The 13,712-nt window shown below is 46.1% G+C and overlaps 1 protein-coding gene across 1 annotated transcript in view; it reads right to left on the reverse strand.

Moving 5' to 3' along the window:
- Positions 1-2,717: 2,717 nt before the first annotated feature.
- The window catches only part of PIP4K2A (phosphatidylinositol-5-phosphate 4-kinase type 2 alpha), a 186,638-nt gene continuing 175,643 nt past the window's right edge, over positions 2,718-13,712 (reverse strand). The window contains exons 8-10 of the mRNA XM_019973034.2: positions 8,874-9,114; positions 7,356-7,459; positions 2,718-4,923 (exon numbers count right to left, since the gene is read on the reverse strand). Coding sequence (XP_019828593.1) covers positions 4,843-4,923; positions 7,356-7,459; positions 8,874-9,114 — 426 coding nt within the window. The 3' untranslated portion in view covers positions 2,718-4,842. The remainder of the gene's footprint in view (positions 4,924-7,355; positions 7,460-8,873; positions 9,115-13,712) is intronic.

The raw sequence follows: 13,712 nt of genomic DNA on the forward strand, positions 1-13,712 counted from the left end.
CTACAAACTGCCACCATGATTTGTGAATGGAAATATGGCAAATATGTGAATGAATGGGTGTGGCTGTGTTTCAATAAAATTTTATTTATAAAAGTCATGTGGTGGCCTGGATTTGACCCTTAGGCTGTGGTTGGTGGACTGCTGCTCTGATCAGTAAGAAGCTGCCTTGTTCATATATTACAGGAACGGAAAAGGGGGGAAGAGGAGAGGTAGGAAGGAGGCGGGAGGGAAGCATGTTATGAAAAATATTTAAAATTCATGCTCAGTTTAGTGGGAGGGGTTGATCGCTTAAGACAGTGTTTTCCAAATGGGGGCCATTCATCAGAAGCACCTGGGAAGCATTTAAGTTATAGATGCAGAGACTGCCATTCAGTAGCCTAGGGATATTTTTATATTTTCTAGTGAGATCCTTTGATTTAAAAAGTCTATTGACAATATAAAATGCTGTAGAACTAGGAGAAAATGATAGGAAAATGGAATAATATAGGTTGACTCTCATAAAATGAAATATGTGGATCATTTGCTCTAAAATTCTGGAGGGTGCATACCCAGCAGGCCTTTCCAGAAGCAGCAGAACAGATGGGTCAAGAAGTTTGACGGAGGAGTGGCTGTGAGGTTGAGCCCCAGGGGTACCAGGTCCCTCACTCATGCTTTCAGCTTTCAGCCGAGTTGCCAGAGCCAGGCCCCAGCCCTGGCTTTGCCATGAACTGTCACATGACCTTGGACAAGCCCCTTTGTTTCTCCGGGCCAAGGTTTGCTCTTCTGGGACCCCTCCCCCAGCAGCACGGGTAGGATTCTATAAAACACAGACATCTCACAGTGGCTTTGGAGAAATTCTAACCTTTGCCCCTCTCTTATGAAATTGAACTAAATACAAGTGTTTAAGAGTGGGAAAATCACCGACTATGGCATGTTAACAGCCCTTTGGCAGGATTTTTCATAGAATCACAAAAACAGGACTGAACTCCTGAAGGACATTTGGTTTAGATGATGGGGTTTCCGTTTATGAAGGAACTTTCAATAATCACTCAGGAGAACCTGTCAACTCGATTTTTCCAGACACTCCGCCGGTCTTCTGGGCCACTTCACTGTGCCAGGCTGGTTACAGGGCCATGCCAGTTGTGTGTGAGGAGGGGAGTTGGGTAATGCTTGTGTATGGGACTCCAAAAGGAGCAGCAGGTTTCTGCCCTTCAGAGGGTAACTTTTCTGTTTTTAACATAGCAGTCACATGACTGGAGCTGAATAAAGTTCTGTTTGAAATAGGGAGAGAGGAAGAGACAGGGCGTGATTTTGAGAGCTGGAAGGCTGTACACACGCACAACACGCACTGTAACCATTGTTTTTGCGCTGATTACAGAATTTCTGGAGAGGCCGTGTGCAGCGGTCCTGGGGCCTCAAGTCCACAGATGCTAAGAACTCTGGACTTGAACCTCTCAGCCTTGCCTTCTTCCCACTCCCCTACTTCGTTTTATACACTTATATATTATATGCATTACCACTTCATTATTATTACATACAGTTCCTAATCTCCTGCATTTAACCTTACCCACTATTTCCAAAAGTGCTGCACGAAGGATTCATGCTTCAGACCAACTCTGGTCTTTCTGTGAATTAGCAATAACCAATTTTCTGGGACTAATGTGAATTCTGCCCATGAAATTAAATAACCAAAATGAAAATGAATGTCTCTGTTCCACAAAGAAAATGGAATTTAAGCTCCCTGCTGACCACAGTCAGCTCTGCTGTAATGTAGCATATACGTTCCTAAAAATCCCTGCTCTGTGCAAAATCACACAGTAAAAACCACAGAGCTCATGGGAATAATGAGATTGGGGGCACAACACCCAAAAGTGTCATTACTGATACACTGGTGAAAAAGGAGCCTATCAATACAAACAGTAGCACAGTTTTACATACTAAATGGTCAGGAAATACATAAATACTACAATAAATGCGGCACAGTATCTTGAAAAATACATGGAGGATGCCTGTGGTCATGGGTAGTGGGCATCAGAAGGGCTGCAGCTGCTGGGTTGTTGAAAGTAAGGGAAGGAGAGTGAGGTGAGGTCAGCAGGCCCTGGCCCGTGTGCCCCCAGCATGTTGAGCTCACCCTCATTGTGTGAGGGTATGCCTGGCATGTTCCTACCGGTGCAGTTAATTGGGGTGCAGTCTTCTGTTTTCAGCTGATGTTCCATGAGAAGCAGCGTGCACACAGCAGATGTGAAAAGTGCGTGATGCTCAAATGATCCCCTGACATCTCTCCCATTAGAACCATCACACATTTTCAAAACAAGTGCTACTCTAGCTTAACTGTGTTTGCTCACCTGGCACAATGACAAGGGAATGCTTTAAAAAGCCTTCTAGCTTTCTAGAAGCCACCAATGGCATTCCAGTAAAGTCTCAAAAAATGCTGAGTGAGCCACAGAACTATGGTTGGTAGATATAAAGAATAAAAGTGTGTAACTTTAAAGGGTATTCACTGAAGAGGTTCCTTTCTCTGCCCATCTTTCAACAAGCCAATTTTGCCATGTGTGTCATGGCGCGTTTCTGTTATTTACTAGTGAAATAGTTCACAGGTTGAAGGCAAAGCTTCTGTTTGTGAAAAGATTCAATTTTAGTCTTCTTCAGGATCAGCTAAAGACACTTAGTACTGAGTATTTAAATTTTGTTTGCAATAAAGAGACACACAATTGAGAGAGAAGCACGAAGACTGCACCTTGTGAGTCATCAAAGTGCTTTATTTTGTAAAGCCCGGCTCGTAACTGGAGTGTACTGTTAGCACTAGAAGATACAAGGCAAACTTCCTCACTCTGTCCGAAGATTTGATAACAGGATGGATGACACAGACTGTTACAGACAAAAATAAAGCATTTTGTAAACTTCTAAAAGCATACACAGATGGGCCACAAAGGAACAGTTACTCAAATAATGTGTGGGTACCTTCTCTTTACTTCAGGGTCTCACATTTGTAATCCTGGATTAAAGAAACTGCAGCCTAACTTCAGAGCACTGAAAGGGACTCGATGCCAGAATGAATGGCGGGGTGGGGGTGGGGGCATATTAAATCACCATTTCAATTAGACACAAGAAATACAGATTTGGACAGTCAGATCACAGTGCTGTCAACGTCGTCTGCTGAGAATAACAATTCTGAGTGAAGTCAGTAGATGGGGTAGAATGGCCTTGCCCCCCAGATTCCAGCTGCCGTCACCTCGTATTTTCTGAAGTAAACCTATATACTTTGGGCACAGTTGCAGACTTGATAAGCCCTGAAGTAAAGTTACTGGAAGAGGCAGTGTGGCGGGACTGTGTGTTGAGTTGCAAGTGATTATTAAAGGGTGGATTTTTTTCTTCTTTCCTGAACCTGCCTACAAAAATCATCTCACATTTTAAACAAAGAATTTCAAAGGCACAGCTTTAGCACAGTGTATAAGTTGATAACGTATTCCTAAGCAAGTCTAATATTTTAGCTTGACACCTTTCAGAAAATGCCAGGAAGGTGGTAAATACATGATCGATGTTGGAAATTTATAACTTGATTAGACACAGTCAGCACAGTTTAGGGCAATGAACTTACATAACCAGATCTGGGTTAAACATTTTCTTTAAAAATAAAAAAATCATTAGACTGATAATGTACATCTGGAGGAAAACAACCCTTTTCCTTTAACTGTAAAAGACTGTCTACCTGGTACTTTGAATAAAACATTCACTCCAAAACGTGACTGCAGGATACATTTCAAAATATGACAAACATTATTTCACCTACACTGTAAAATGACTTTACATGTAAACTTCAAAAATCACGTGCTGTACATTAAATTTTTAGATTCAAAAATATCCCTGTTTTCCTAATAATGTAAACAGTAATATTGAGGATTTCAGTTAAAGGGCAAATTTATAACAAAATACCACTGTTCAGCAGGAGAATTGAGAGTTCTAAATGCTTTGCTCACCTTCCCACCATGGGAGATGTAGATACCATTGCCCAAAACTATGCACTTTTCAGATAAGCTTTTATTTTTATTTTGTAGCATTAATTGCTGTATTGCAACGAAAGAGTGTTATCAGTGAAGAAGCTCCAGGCAAGAAAAGAGAAGTAAGCAGTTTTCCTGGACATATTTACTGAGGTGAAAATGTACAGAGAGAGTCACTAGGGGCATCAGCTTCTTGCTGGAGGAGGGGCGCCTGTCGGGACACGGGGAGTCCCGACACCCAAACCAGGAGGCGCGGGAGACGCCAGCCTCCTTCGTCCAGCGCCCAGGTACAACTATTAAGGAGTGTCAGCGTGCGTGGTAGAAGTGTAACATCTGCAGTAAGTTTTTTTTTTCCCTCTTAATCACCATCATTATTATTATCATCATTATTATTATCTTCATTATTATTACGAATACTGTCTCACATCTTTCAACTCCAGAAAATAAACTGATCCACAGTTTATCGTGTGGTGCCAACCTGGTTGGTCTGACATGCATTGCCTTCTCCCCCTCCCCCCTCTTGGGTTTGTTCACTCACTCACTCACTCACTCATTCATTCATTTGTCCACAGCTGGAATCAGAGGTTTGTTACCCCAAACACACACTAACCAAAGCTGGTCAGTGTCCATTAATCAATCAATTTTTAAGATGCACACACGCACAGACACACACACGTCAGAAATAGCTAGAATGATGCTGGGAAATATCAGGTAGCCATTAAAGCGAGTAGCCCCCAAGTCAGTCATCTTGGCCTGAAGATGTAAACGAGGAGGTGTGCTTCACTGAGTTTGGTGTTCGTTTTTCCTGCGCTGAAGCCACCTCTATCCTTCCCGTGCTCACGTCCATCCACAGTTGTGCAGGACGTTACGTCAAGATGTGGCCAATAAAGTCCAAAAAGCGCTTGGAATACTGTTCTGGGTTCACGGTGGAGATCTCCGCGCCAGCCTGGGCAGTGTGGGAGAAGAGGAACAGTGATACTGTTAGAACTACTTGATCAGCACCTACAGCAGCTTCCACTGCAGCTGAATATGAAGCCAGTCACTTTCAAACCTGTGCAGCCTCTACTCGTAACTCAGAATATCTTGGATATGGGTCTGAATAACCAAGACTTAAGAATCTGGGTGTGAAAATGAGGCAGTCTCAGGAAAAACAGGCTGGTGTCATATACATTGTGACTGCTGCCACCAAAAAAAAAAAAAAAAATCCAACCACGTTTGAGATGTTCCTGTCAAATGTGGCGTCTGTGTGGCCTCCATTCAGAAGCCACGGGGACACCACTTCTGTTTCTCAGGAGAGCAGATGGGAGACACCTTGAGAATGACACAAACAGCAACGTCTGGCCAAAGGGAAACTCCGATGACAAGGACACAAGGGCCGTGTTCATTTTTTAGGACCAAAAAAGCTGCTGGGTGCTCAGCAGTAAGGAGCGGCAGTGGCAGGGGTGGCATCAGCTGTGATGCACTTGCCCTGAGGGGCCAGGGCTGGTCCTCGCAGCTCAGGCACAGGGGTGCCACTGTCCCCGTTCAGAGGCCTGCCTGGCGCTGGGAAGCCACCCCTCGAAGAGGCTCAGTGGGGTTTCCTGTGACGAGCACAGTGCAGACCAGAAGACCCTCGGTAGTTACTGGCCAGCTTTCAGAGCTGCAAAGGGCAGGACCAGCGTTTTTACCAAGTCACCAGGTGCTATTTTGATACCAGCAGCTCACAGAGGAAGCTGTAATTTCCATGCCTGGCCTGGGCCGCCGGGATCTCCACGGAGGAGCCCCGGTTTTGAAGGCAGAGAATGGTTCCCAGCAGCAGGTTGACACAACGTTCCTTTGCAGAGAGTAATGTCTTGCTCTTGCAAACTGCACCCGATTTTAGGCTGGGTGCCATACCATGGAGCTGAGCTGGTGACGTGCAGGGGAGGCACATGTGGAGCCGTGTTTGCCCTGGCACATTTCCAGTTTCACCTGGTCTAGAATATCATACAGGTTTGAGGAAGGCTGGGAACAAACAGAGCCTCTCCCCACTCACCACAAAGCCTCATCAGCAAGGCGTTAGGGCCCTGTCAGCAGCTGGGGGAACTGGGGCACCAGGGCGTTTCCTCCAGGTCACACAACTGGAGAGGTGAGGTAGGGACTCGGGCCCAGTTCCGTCCCTGCAATACAGCCAGGCTTTTCAACCAGAGATGAGCATCGGAGTTACCAGAGCCTTTCAGAGTCAACCTCCCCCACTAGCCTCCTGAACTGGACTCAGAATCCAGGGAAGGGCTGGTGCATCTGGCTGGCACAGACTTTAAAATGGTTCTCAGAAGGCTGCAGTGCCCACCCTTGTGTGAGAACTGCTGTGTACCCTCCTCTCTGACAGAGGATTTCCCGTGTGTTCAAGGGTAGGGCGAGGTCCTGGTTTGGGCACTGCACAAAGCTGGAACACTGTAACTAGTTGGCAATGTGACGGAAACATTTCTGTGGCAAATGGGATATGGTGTTGGGCTGGTTCCATCGCTGGAATGACAGCCTGTTTGATTTTAAAATAAAGAAAAAGATGTTGATGTTCTGGTGGATCTTGATTGACTCCACACTGGGGCAGTGTGAACGAGTTAGAGCACAAGTCCATCCGCGTGTGGTGGGCTCTGCGGCCTTCTCAGCACACCTGGAAAGCCAAATGGAGTCCTACAACGCAGGCCCAGTGGGGATTCACAACTGGTGAAGTACAACCGGCAAATGGGCCTCACTGGTTTATTGGGGGCTGGGGCTGGGTCCTGGGGAGCACTCCTCTCTACCCTGCCTAGTGACCTGATCCTGGCAAGTTACTCCGTAAATGCTCATCCTCAGCTCCTTCACCTGATAAGGAGCACACTAGTTATCCTTATCAAGGCTTGTCATGGGATTCCACAAGTTAACGTATGCCGGGAACAGTGAGAATTCTGGGTAAGGACAATAAAAGCGAGGGACTCGTATCACTAAACTTTGATCTTGCACTCAAAAATCTTCTGTAATAGAAAAAAATACAGTCCACTGTGTGGAAAGAGATACTGTGTATCTTAGAAGCATCTTAAGCAGAGACTAAGTGCTTCAGTTCTAAGCACTTCATATTAAAACGGCTGTCGTCATTCAGCGCTTTAGTCTTTGAAGCATTTTTCAAACAAATAATTTGTGTAATATTCTCATGATGCGTGTGTCTGTTAATAACCCCAGTGGGTAACAGAAGAGCCATGCAGGGTCTAAGTGACTTGCCAGAGGCCTTGGGAGCTCTGACTCTGCGTTGGAGTGCAGCCCTTGCAGAGACCTCGAGCCATGGAAGGGACTGGGCAGCTCCCAGGAAAGGAGTGGACCTGTGCTGGCCCCTGCACGACAGGAAGCAGGGAGCAGAGAGGGAAACCAAACGGAGATACTTACGCCATGTTTAACAGTTTTTGCAGCGTGGGCAGCTTTCTTTTTCGCATCATAATGAGTCAGAATGTCAATAATTGCCATAAAGTACACCTCCTTCCGAGGCGAATCTGCAAAGGGATGGGAGACAGGATTGTGGGACAGATGGTGACAACGCCTGGGACAGTTTGCGCTGCTGTGGGGGAGGGGTGAGGGGTTCAAGGTCTGAAAACAAAGGCAGCAGGGGCTGTGAGAAAGTCTTGTGCATCCCCAAGAAACAGCTTAACTTTCTGTTCCCAATTCTCTCTCAATTTAAAAAGTAAAAAAGAATGTAACCTCAGGATATTACCAGCAGAGGTCCAAGGGTGAGACTGTATGTTTTTTATTAATCTGCACTTTCTTTAGTGATTGTATATTACTTTGGTAGAAAGAAAAGTGCTTTTTAAAGAAATACTGTTTAAAACAAGAATTGGGTTGGCCAAAAAGTTCATTCCGGTTTTTCCATGAGATGCTATGGAAAAATCTGAACTAACTTTTTGGCTAACCCAACTGAAGTAAATATGCTTACACTTTCTACTGTTACCTGTAACTGTTCCTAATGCTCATTGGCTCTAGTATGAGAACTGGATAAAGGCATACGTCATCTACAATACCTGTCTTCTACATATTTCCACAAATAAGCTGCTGTTTCAATTATGAACTGTTGTTCAAGTATACTTGACTCTAATTTTCTGTGTTGAAGAAACCATTTTGGTGAGCAAAATAAAAAGCAGAACTCAAACTCAACCTGGCTGTTTTGCCATGACATGTTTTTTTTTTTTTTAACAATGCTGAACCACTAATTTTTATTACTAAAAAAAACCCCAGAGGCCTGCGTTTATCTCAAATTTTTTCATGTATAAGTAGCTAACATAGCATGTAATATTCCTATAAATATCCAATCACCCGGCTATTGAGGATTAAAATCAATCTCACTTTCGTGAAGAGCGAGCCACAGACCCCTTAATGGGGGAAGAGCAGAGGACAGATACGCAGCAGCAAATTGGAGATGTTCTTCCCACACCTGGGCTAGCTTCAGCTTCCTTTCTTGAGAAGGAAGGATACCTGCCCTACACAGTGTCCACAGGAGGTCTGGCGTGGACCATGTATGTGGCTAGCTCAGGACAGACTTGTGATTTGCGATCCACATAAAAGAGAGTTGGCTAAGAAAAAAAGTATTTAAAAATATTTCTTATATGTGGTACGGACATTTACACAAGCAGATGCATATGGGTGTTATATACACAGAACACACTGCTGTGTGGTTTCACCTGTTCCCTCAACATCCCACAATTCAAGGATTTCATCACATTGCATTTCAAAACCAGAGATTACAATTACCTTTAATATACTCTGTCCCGGAATCAATTGATTAGGACTCTTGAGAAGGAGTCTTACAGGACAGCATGCTTTTAACTGGGTTCATGTTTACCAGTAGACTAACAGTGCAAAAAAAAAAAAATCAAACCAATGGTAAAAAAAAAAGTGGATGGTATCGCCACTTACTTTCATGGCATTTAATTCCGTAGACATCAATGTTTGGATCAAACTCGCCCGGAGCCAAGGGTGGCGAGCTGTTGAGCGTGTTCCCAGGGCTGTCGGGAGGGGTCCCCACAGGGTGGGCGCCATCGCTCTCTCCCTCCTCCTCTCCGTCCTCCTCACACTCCACCTCCTCCTGCTCGGCTCTCTCCACGTCGTGGATTCCCACCAACAGGCTGTAGTCCATGAGCTTCAGCTGGGCAAGAAACTGGAGGGGCGGAAACGACACGATCGTTTATGCCTTAAATACAGCCCCAGATTTAAAGACAGCAAGCTCACAGAAGCACACGTAGAAGGCTGTGAGCCCTGGGGAGGCAGAGGCGAGAAGAGGACTTCCTGTAGAGCGGCCAGGAGCCTCTCGAATGGGGCAGTCTCCTCCCAGGCAGCTTCTCGGGCAGAGCTGCAGCCTCCCACTCAGGGCTGGCTCAGAGCCAGGACTGCTTCCCTGAACTGCAGGGCTGGAAGCTGAGAGGGATGTGTGCATCACATCAATGACTGCACCAAAGTGCAGAGAGCACGACTGGCAAGGAGGACACAGGGAAGAAAAGATTTCTCCCAACGATGAAGACTGGCTTAATGGGGAACCCAGGGACCTCCAACGTCGCTGCCAGGGGAGCCTCTCAGATCTGGCTTGTGAAAGCACTTGGAAACAGCACTCAGTGAAGCTGAGTATTATGCTGTCCATCACAAATAAGTAAAAGCACCAATGTCCCAATCAACCAGCAAATGCCTCTGTCACTGCTCTTGTGAACAACACCCTCCTTCATTCCTGCTTGGGGGTGTCCTGATGGAAGCGGGAGCTGGGGAGGCTCCTCCGTCACCCCCTCCCATGCCCTTTTATCCAGGAGCTCTCTCTGGCCTGTTCCCCTTGCCCCCAGTGCCCACCCTGGATGCCCTCCAGAGGTGTGGGCACAGCTGGAGATGTGGGTTGCCCGGTGGCAACATCTCCTACCCAAAAGTGTGTAGTGGGTGCAGGGTGAGTGGGGCTTGGCCGGGCCTGGTCCTGCTCAGCTTGTAGGGTGACAAGGCACAAGCCCCCTTCTCCCTCTCCCTGCTTCCTCTGGCCCTTGGAAGGTCCCTGAGAAGTGGCAAGGACTGCATGTTGTCGGAACTTCCCCTTCTGGTCCTCTGGCGGGGGAAGCATTTCATCTTGTCACGCCTTTTGATGGGGTCTCATTTCTCAAAGGGTAGAAACAACATCTCACGTGGTCCATGGGACCTAGATTGGTCTCATCACCCCTCAGGCCGTCTTGCATCCTGTTCTGGCCTCTGGTCCTTTACCTCCCACAGGACCGTGAGGTCACGGCTGCAGGGCCCTTGCTCTCCGAAGCCTGTCACAACTCCTGCCTGGGCATGGGTGCCCTGCACATATGTGTGCCCTAAGGACCCCTGGCTTAGCTGCACACGTGAACTCCATGAACAGAGGAGTCTGGAGGGCTACAGTCCATGGAATCCAGAATCGGACAACACTGAGTGACTAACACTTTCACTTTTTTTTTTTTTCATTTTATTAAATTATTTGAGAAACTTCTCTATCTTCCCCAAACACTGCAGGCCCCCAGGGGCAGGGGCTCTGGCAGGTTTTGCCCTTGAAACTGCATTATGATTAGCCAGATCATCTCACCTGCTTTCACTAATCAAGGTCGTTTAAGACTCACAGGTCCCCCAAGGGGCATGTAGCCCGAACAATGTTGTCTGCCTGTTCTTTTCTAGGAACTCGGAATCAGCTCTGTCGAGTTCCAGCTGAGCGGGTTAAGGCTGGATAGACCCGCGGACCCTCCAACTGGGCATGCGTGAGGGTCTTTCACACGTGCGAGGATGGCCAGCCCCACCCTTGGATCGTGCAGAGGTCAGTAGCCTGGTTTACGCCTGTGCCGAACGAGGATTCGCGCACCTTTTCCCAATCTTTTTTCCCTACGCTCCATGCCTCAGACCGCCCTGCCGCTCGAGCGAGCCCCTAGCTTGGGGAGGCGGACTGGAGATTTGCTCTTCCTGCTTGGCTGCCCCGCGAATAAACCTTCTGCTGCTAGACCTCGGCGTCTGGCTGGCTCCAGGTTGGGCACAAACGAACCTGGTTCGGTGACGCCATCACTGCCCTCCTGACTCCAGGTAAGTGATGTAGCTACTCGATATTTACTGAACAAGTGAATGGACTGCCTGCTGCTACTTCCCCTGTACCCCTTTCCTCTAACTTCCCCTGACCCCTTCCTCTAAGAAAAAGAACCCCCTAAACCAAATAAAAAGAATAAAGCAACAACAAAAAACCTTTCTATGAGCCTGCAAGAGGCAGCACCCATTGGAAGAAAATGAGGTCATTTACAACATATCTTTGCTCTGCAGAGCAGAGTCTCTCTGTACATATAGGTCCCTTTGACTTTCAGATGGATGAGGTACAAATCCACTTTCAAGTGTTTTGGAGAGTACAAAAGGGGCTGCCTGTAATTAACGTGCCAAAGGTCAGGCAGGGAAAGGGTAACAGCCGGGGCTTTACTGCCGTTCGAAGTAGAGTGAGTCTGCAGGCCCATATCTTCCCCTGGCACCTGTGCTACTCACAATGTCAGCCCGGCCCAGAGCTCCTTTCCTGGGTCTCTGATCTGTGGTCTGACCACTGCTTGGACTCCTTACCCAGAAAGGAAACATTTGTATTCAATAATAAAAGCGAAGTTAGCTCCCGGCATCACCCACTAAAGTATCAGTGAGATGAAAAATGCATCTCCTGGTAAGAAGTTGTTCTGACATACCCAAGACTAAGGAGGTGAGTTGCAGCCCCAAGTGGGGATTATATAAGAAAGGGGGATTATGTAAGTCTTCAAATCCGTGTGACTGAGACCAATGAAGAAGACCAAGGACAGCACAGGGGTTAAACGTATAGCTTTAGCTGATCACGGTGACCCACTGAAGTATCAGATTATCTTAAATAAAACTTAAGTTTTGGAGTCAGATGGGCAATTAAATCTTAGGTTACTTGCTCCATCTTTTATGGAATTTTTTTTTATGGCGTATCATTGCTTTACAATGTTGTGTTAGTTTCTGCTGTACAGCATCATGAATCAGCCACATGCATACATGTATCTCCTCCCTCGTGAGCCTCGCTCCCTCTCACGCCCCATCCCACCAACCTGAGCGCCCTGTGCTCTACAGCTGCTTCCCACTAGCTGTCTGTTTTACACATGGCAGTGTATATATGTCAGTGCGGCGCTCTCAGTTCCTCCCACCCTGTCTGTTCCCATCTGTGTCCACAAGTCTGATCTCCACATCCTCGCCTCTCTTCCATGAAAGATGGTGTTGATGAACCTATTCGCTCTGTGTCTTGATGATGAATTCACTACTCTGAACCTCAGTTATTCTAATTATAAAATGGGACCGCACCAGTAAACTCACAGTGGTGGAGAAAGGATTAGAGAGAACGTAGTGGGGGCAATGAGAAGTGCCTGGCATGTAGCAGTGGAAGTGGTTTTTACAACTGTCCCTGTTGTTGCTGTGGTAAAAGCCTTTTTTCCATCAAGTATATAACTTAAACAGACATGCGCCAAGAGGGGAGACGTGTTGAACAGCCTGTACTGATGCCCCAGCTCTTATCACAAAACGTCGTTTAAAATCTCTTCTAAAGTAGAGGGAAACACAGTAGGCAGTAGACCTGAGATTCCTGCTGGAGAAAGTCGCTGTAGGGCATCTCGAAACTACTGTGGGCTGAAGATGACAGGCCCAAGAAGAAGAGGGATTCAGGGCTGCCCGGAGGGTCTGTCTCCAGCTAATATTTGGAACTTAAACACATTTACTGTTTTCTGCTCATTCCTTTAAACTTCTAACTCAAATTAGTGTTTTTAAATATATAAAATTTCAAACCATGAAGATTTAAAAATCTTTAGGTTCCCCTGCTTTCCAACTTCTTAATAACTGTCCGCCGGACCTTGATCAGCTTCTTTGTCCCTCAGAATATCCCACCTAACCTGCTTCCCTCATAATTCATTCTTCATTATGCCAAATCTGAGCTAGTATTCCCTTTACGAGCCCTGTTACAAACACTTACTGAAAACTGTATGGCCAAAGAGCTGTTAATAAACTCTGTATGTTTTCTTTGGAGAAGTGTCTATTTAGATCTTCTGCCCATTTTTCGATTGGGTTGTTTGTGTTTTTGTTGTTGTATGAACTGATTATGTATTTTGGAAATACATAATCCCTTGTTTTGGAAATACATAAGCCCTTGTTCGCATCATTTGCAAATATTGTCTTTCATTCTGCAGGCTGTCTTTTCATTTTGTTTATGGTTTCCTTGGTTGTGCAAAAGCTTGTAAGTTTGATTAGGTCTCATTTGTTTTTTTATTTCTATTGCCTTGGGAGGCTGACTAAGAAAACATTGGTACTATTTATGTCAGAGAATGTTTTGCCTATGATCTCTTCTAGGAGTTTTATGGTCATATCTTTAAGTTGTTAAGCCATTTTGAGTTTATTTTTAGGCATGGCTTGATGGTGTGTTCTAACTTCAGTGATTTATATGCGGCTGTCCAACTTTCCCAGCACCGCTTGCTGAACAGATGATCTTTTTCGCATTTTGTATTCTTGTCTCCTTTGCCCGTAGGTGTGCTGGTTTTTCCCCTGGGCTCTCTGTTCTATTCCATTGATTCGTATGTCTGTTTTTGTGCCAGCCCCACACTGTTTGGATTACTGTAGCTTTGGATTCAATGGACATGAACCTGGGCAAACTCCGGGAGATGATGAGGGACAGGGAAGTCTGACGTTCTGCTGTCCATGGGGTCGTGAAGAGTCGAACACGACTTGGTGACTGAACAACAAGCTTTGTAGTAT

This window comes from Bos indicus, chromosome 13 (genome assembly GCF_029378745.1).
Source record: "Bos indicus isolate NIAB-ARS_2022 breed Sahiwal x Tharparkar chromosome 13, NIAB-ARS_B.indTharparkar_mat_pri_1.0, whole genome shotgun sequence".
NCBI classification, from domain to species: Eukaryota; Metazoa; Chordata; class Mammalia; order Artiodactyla; family Bovidae; genus Bos; species Bos indicus.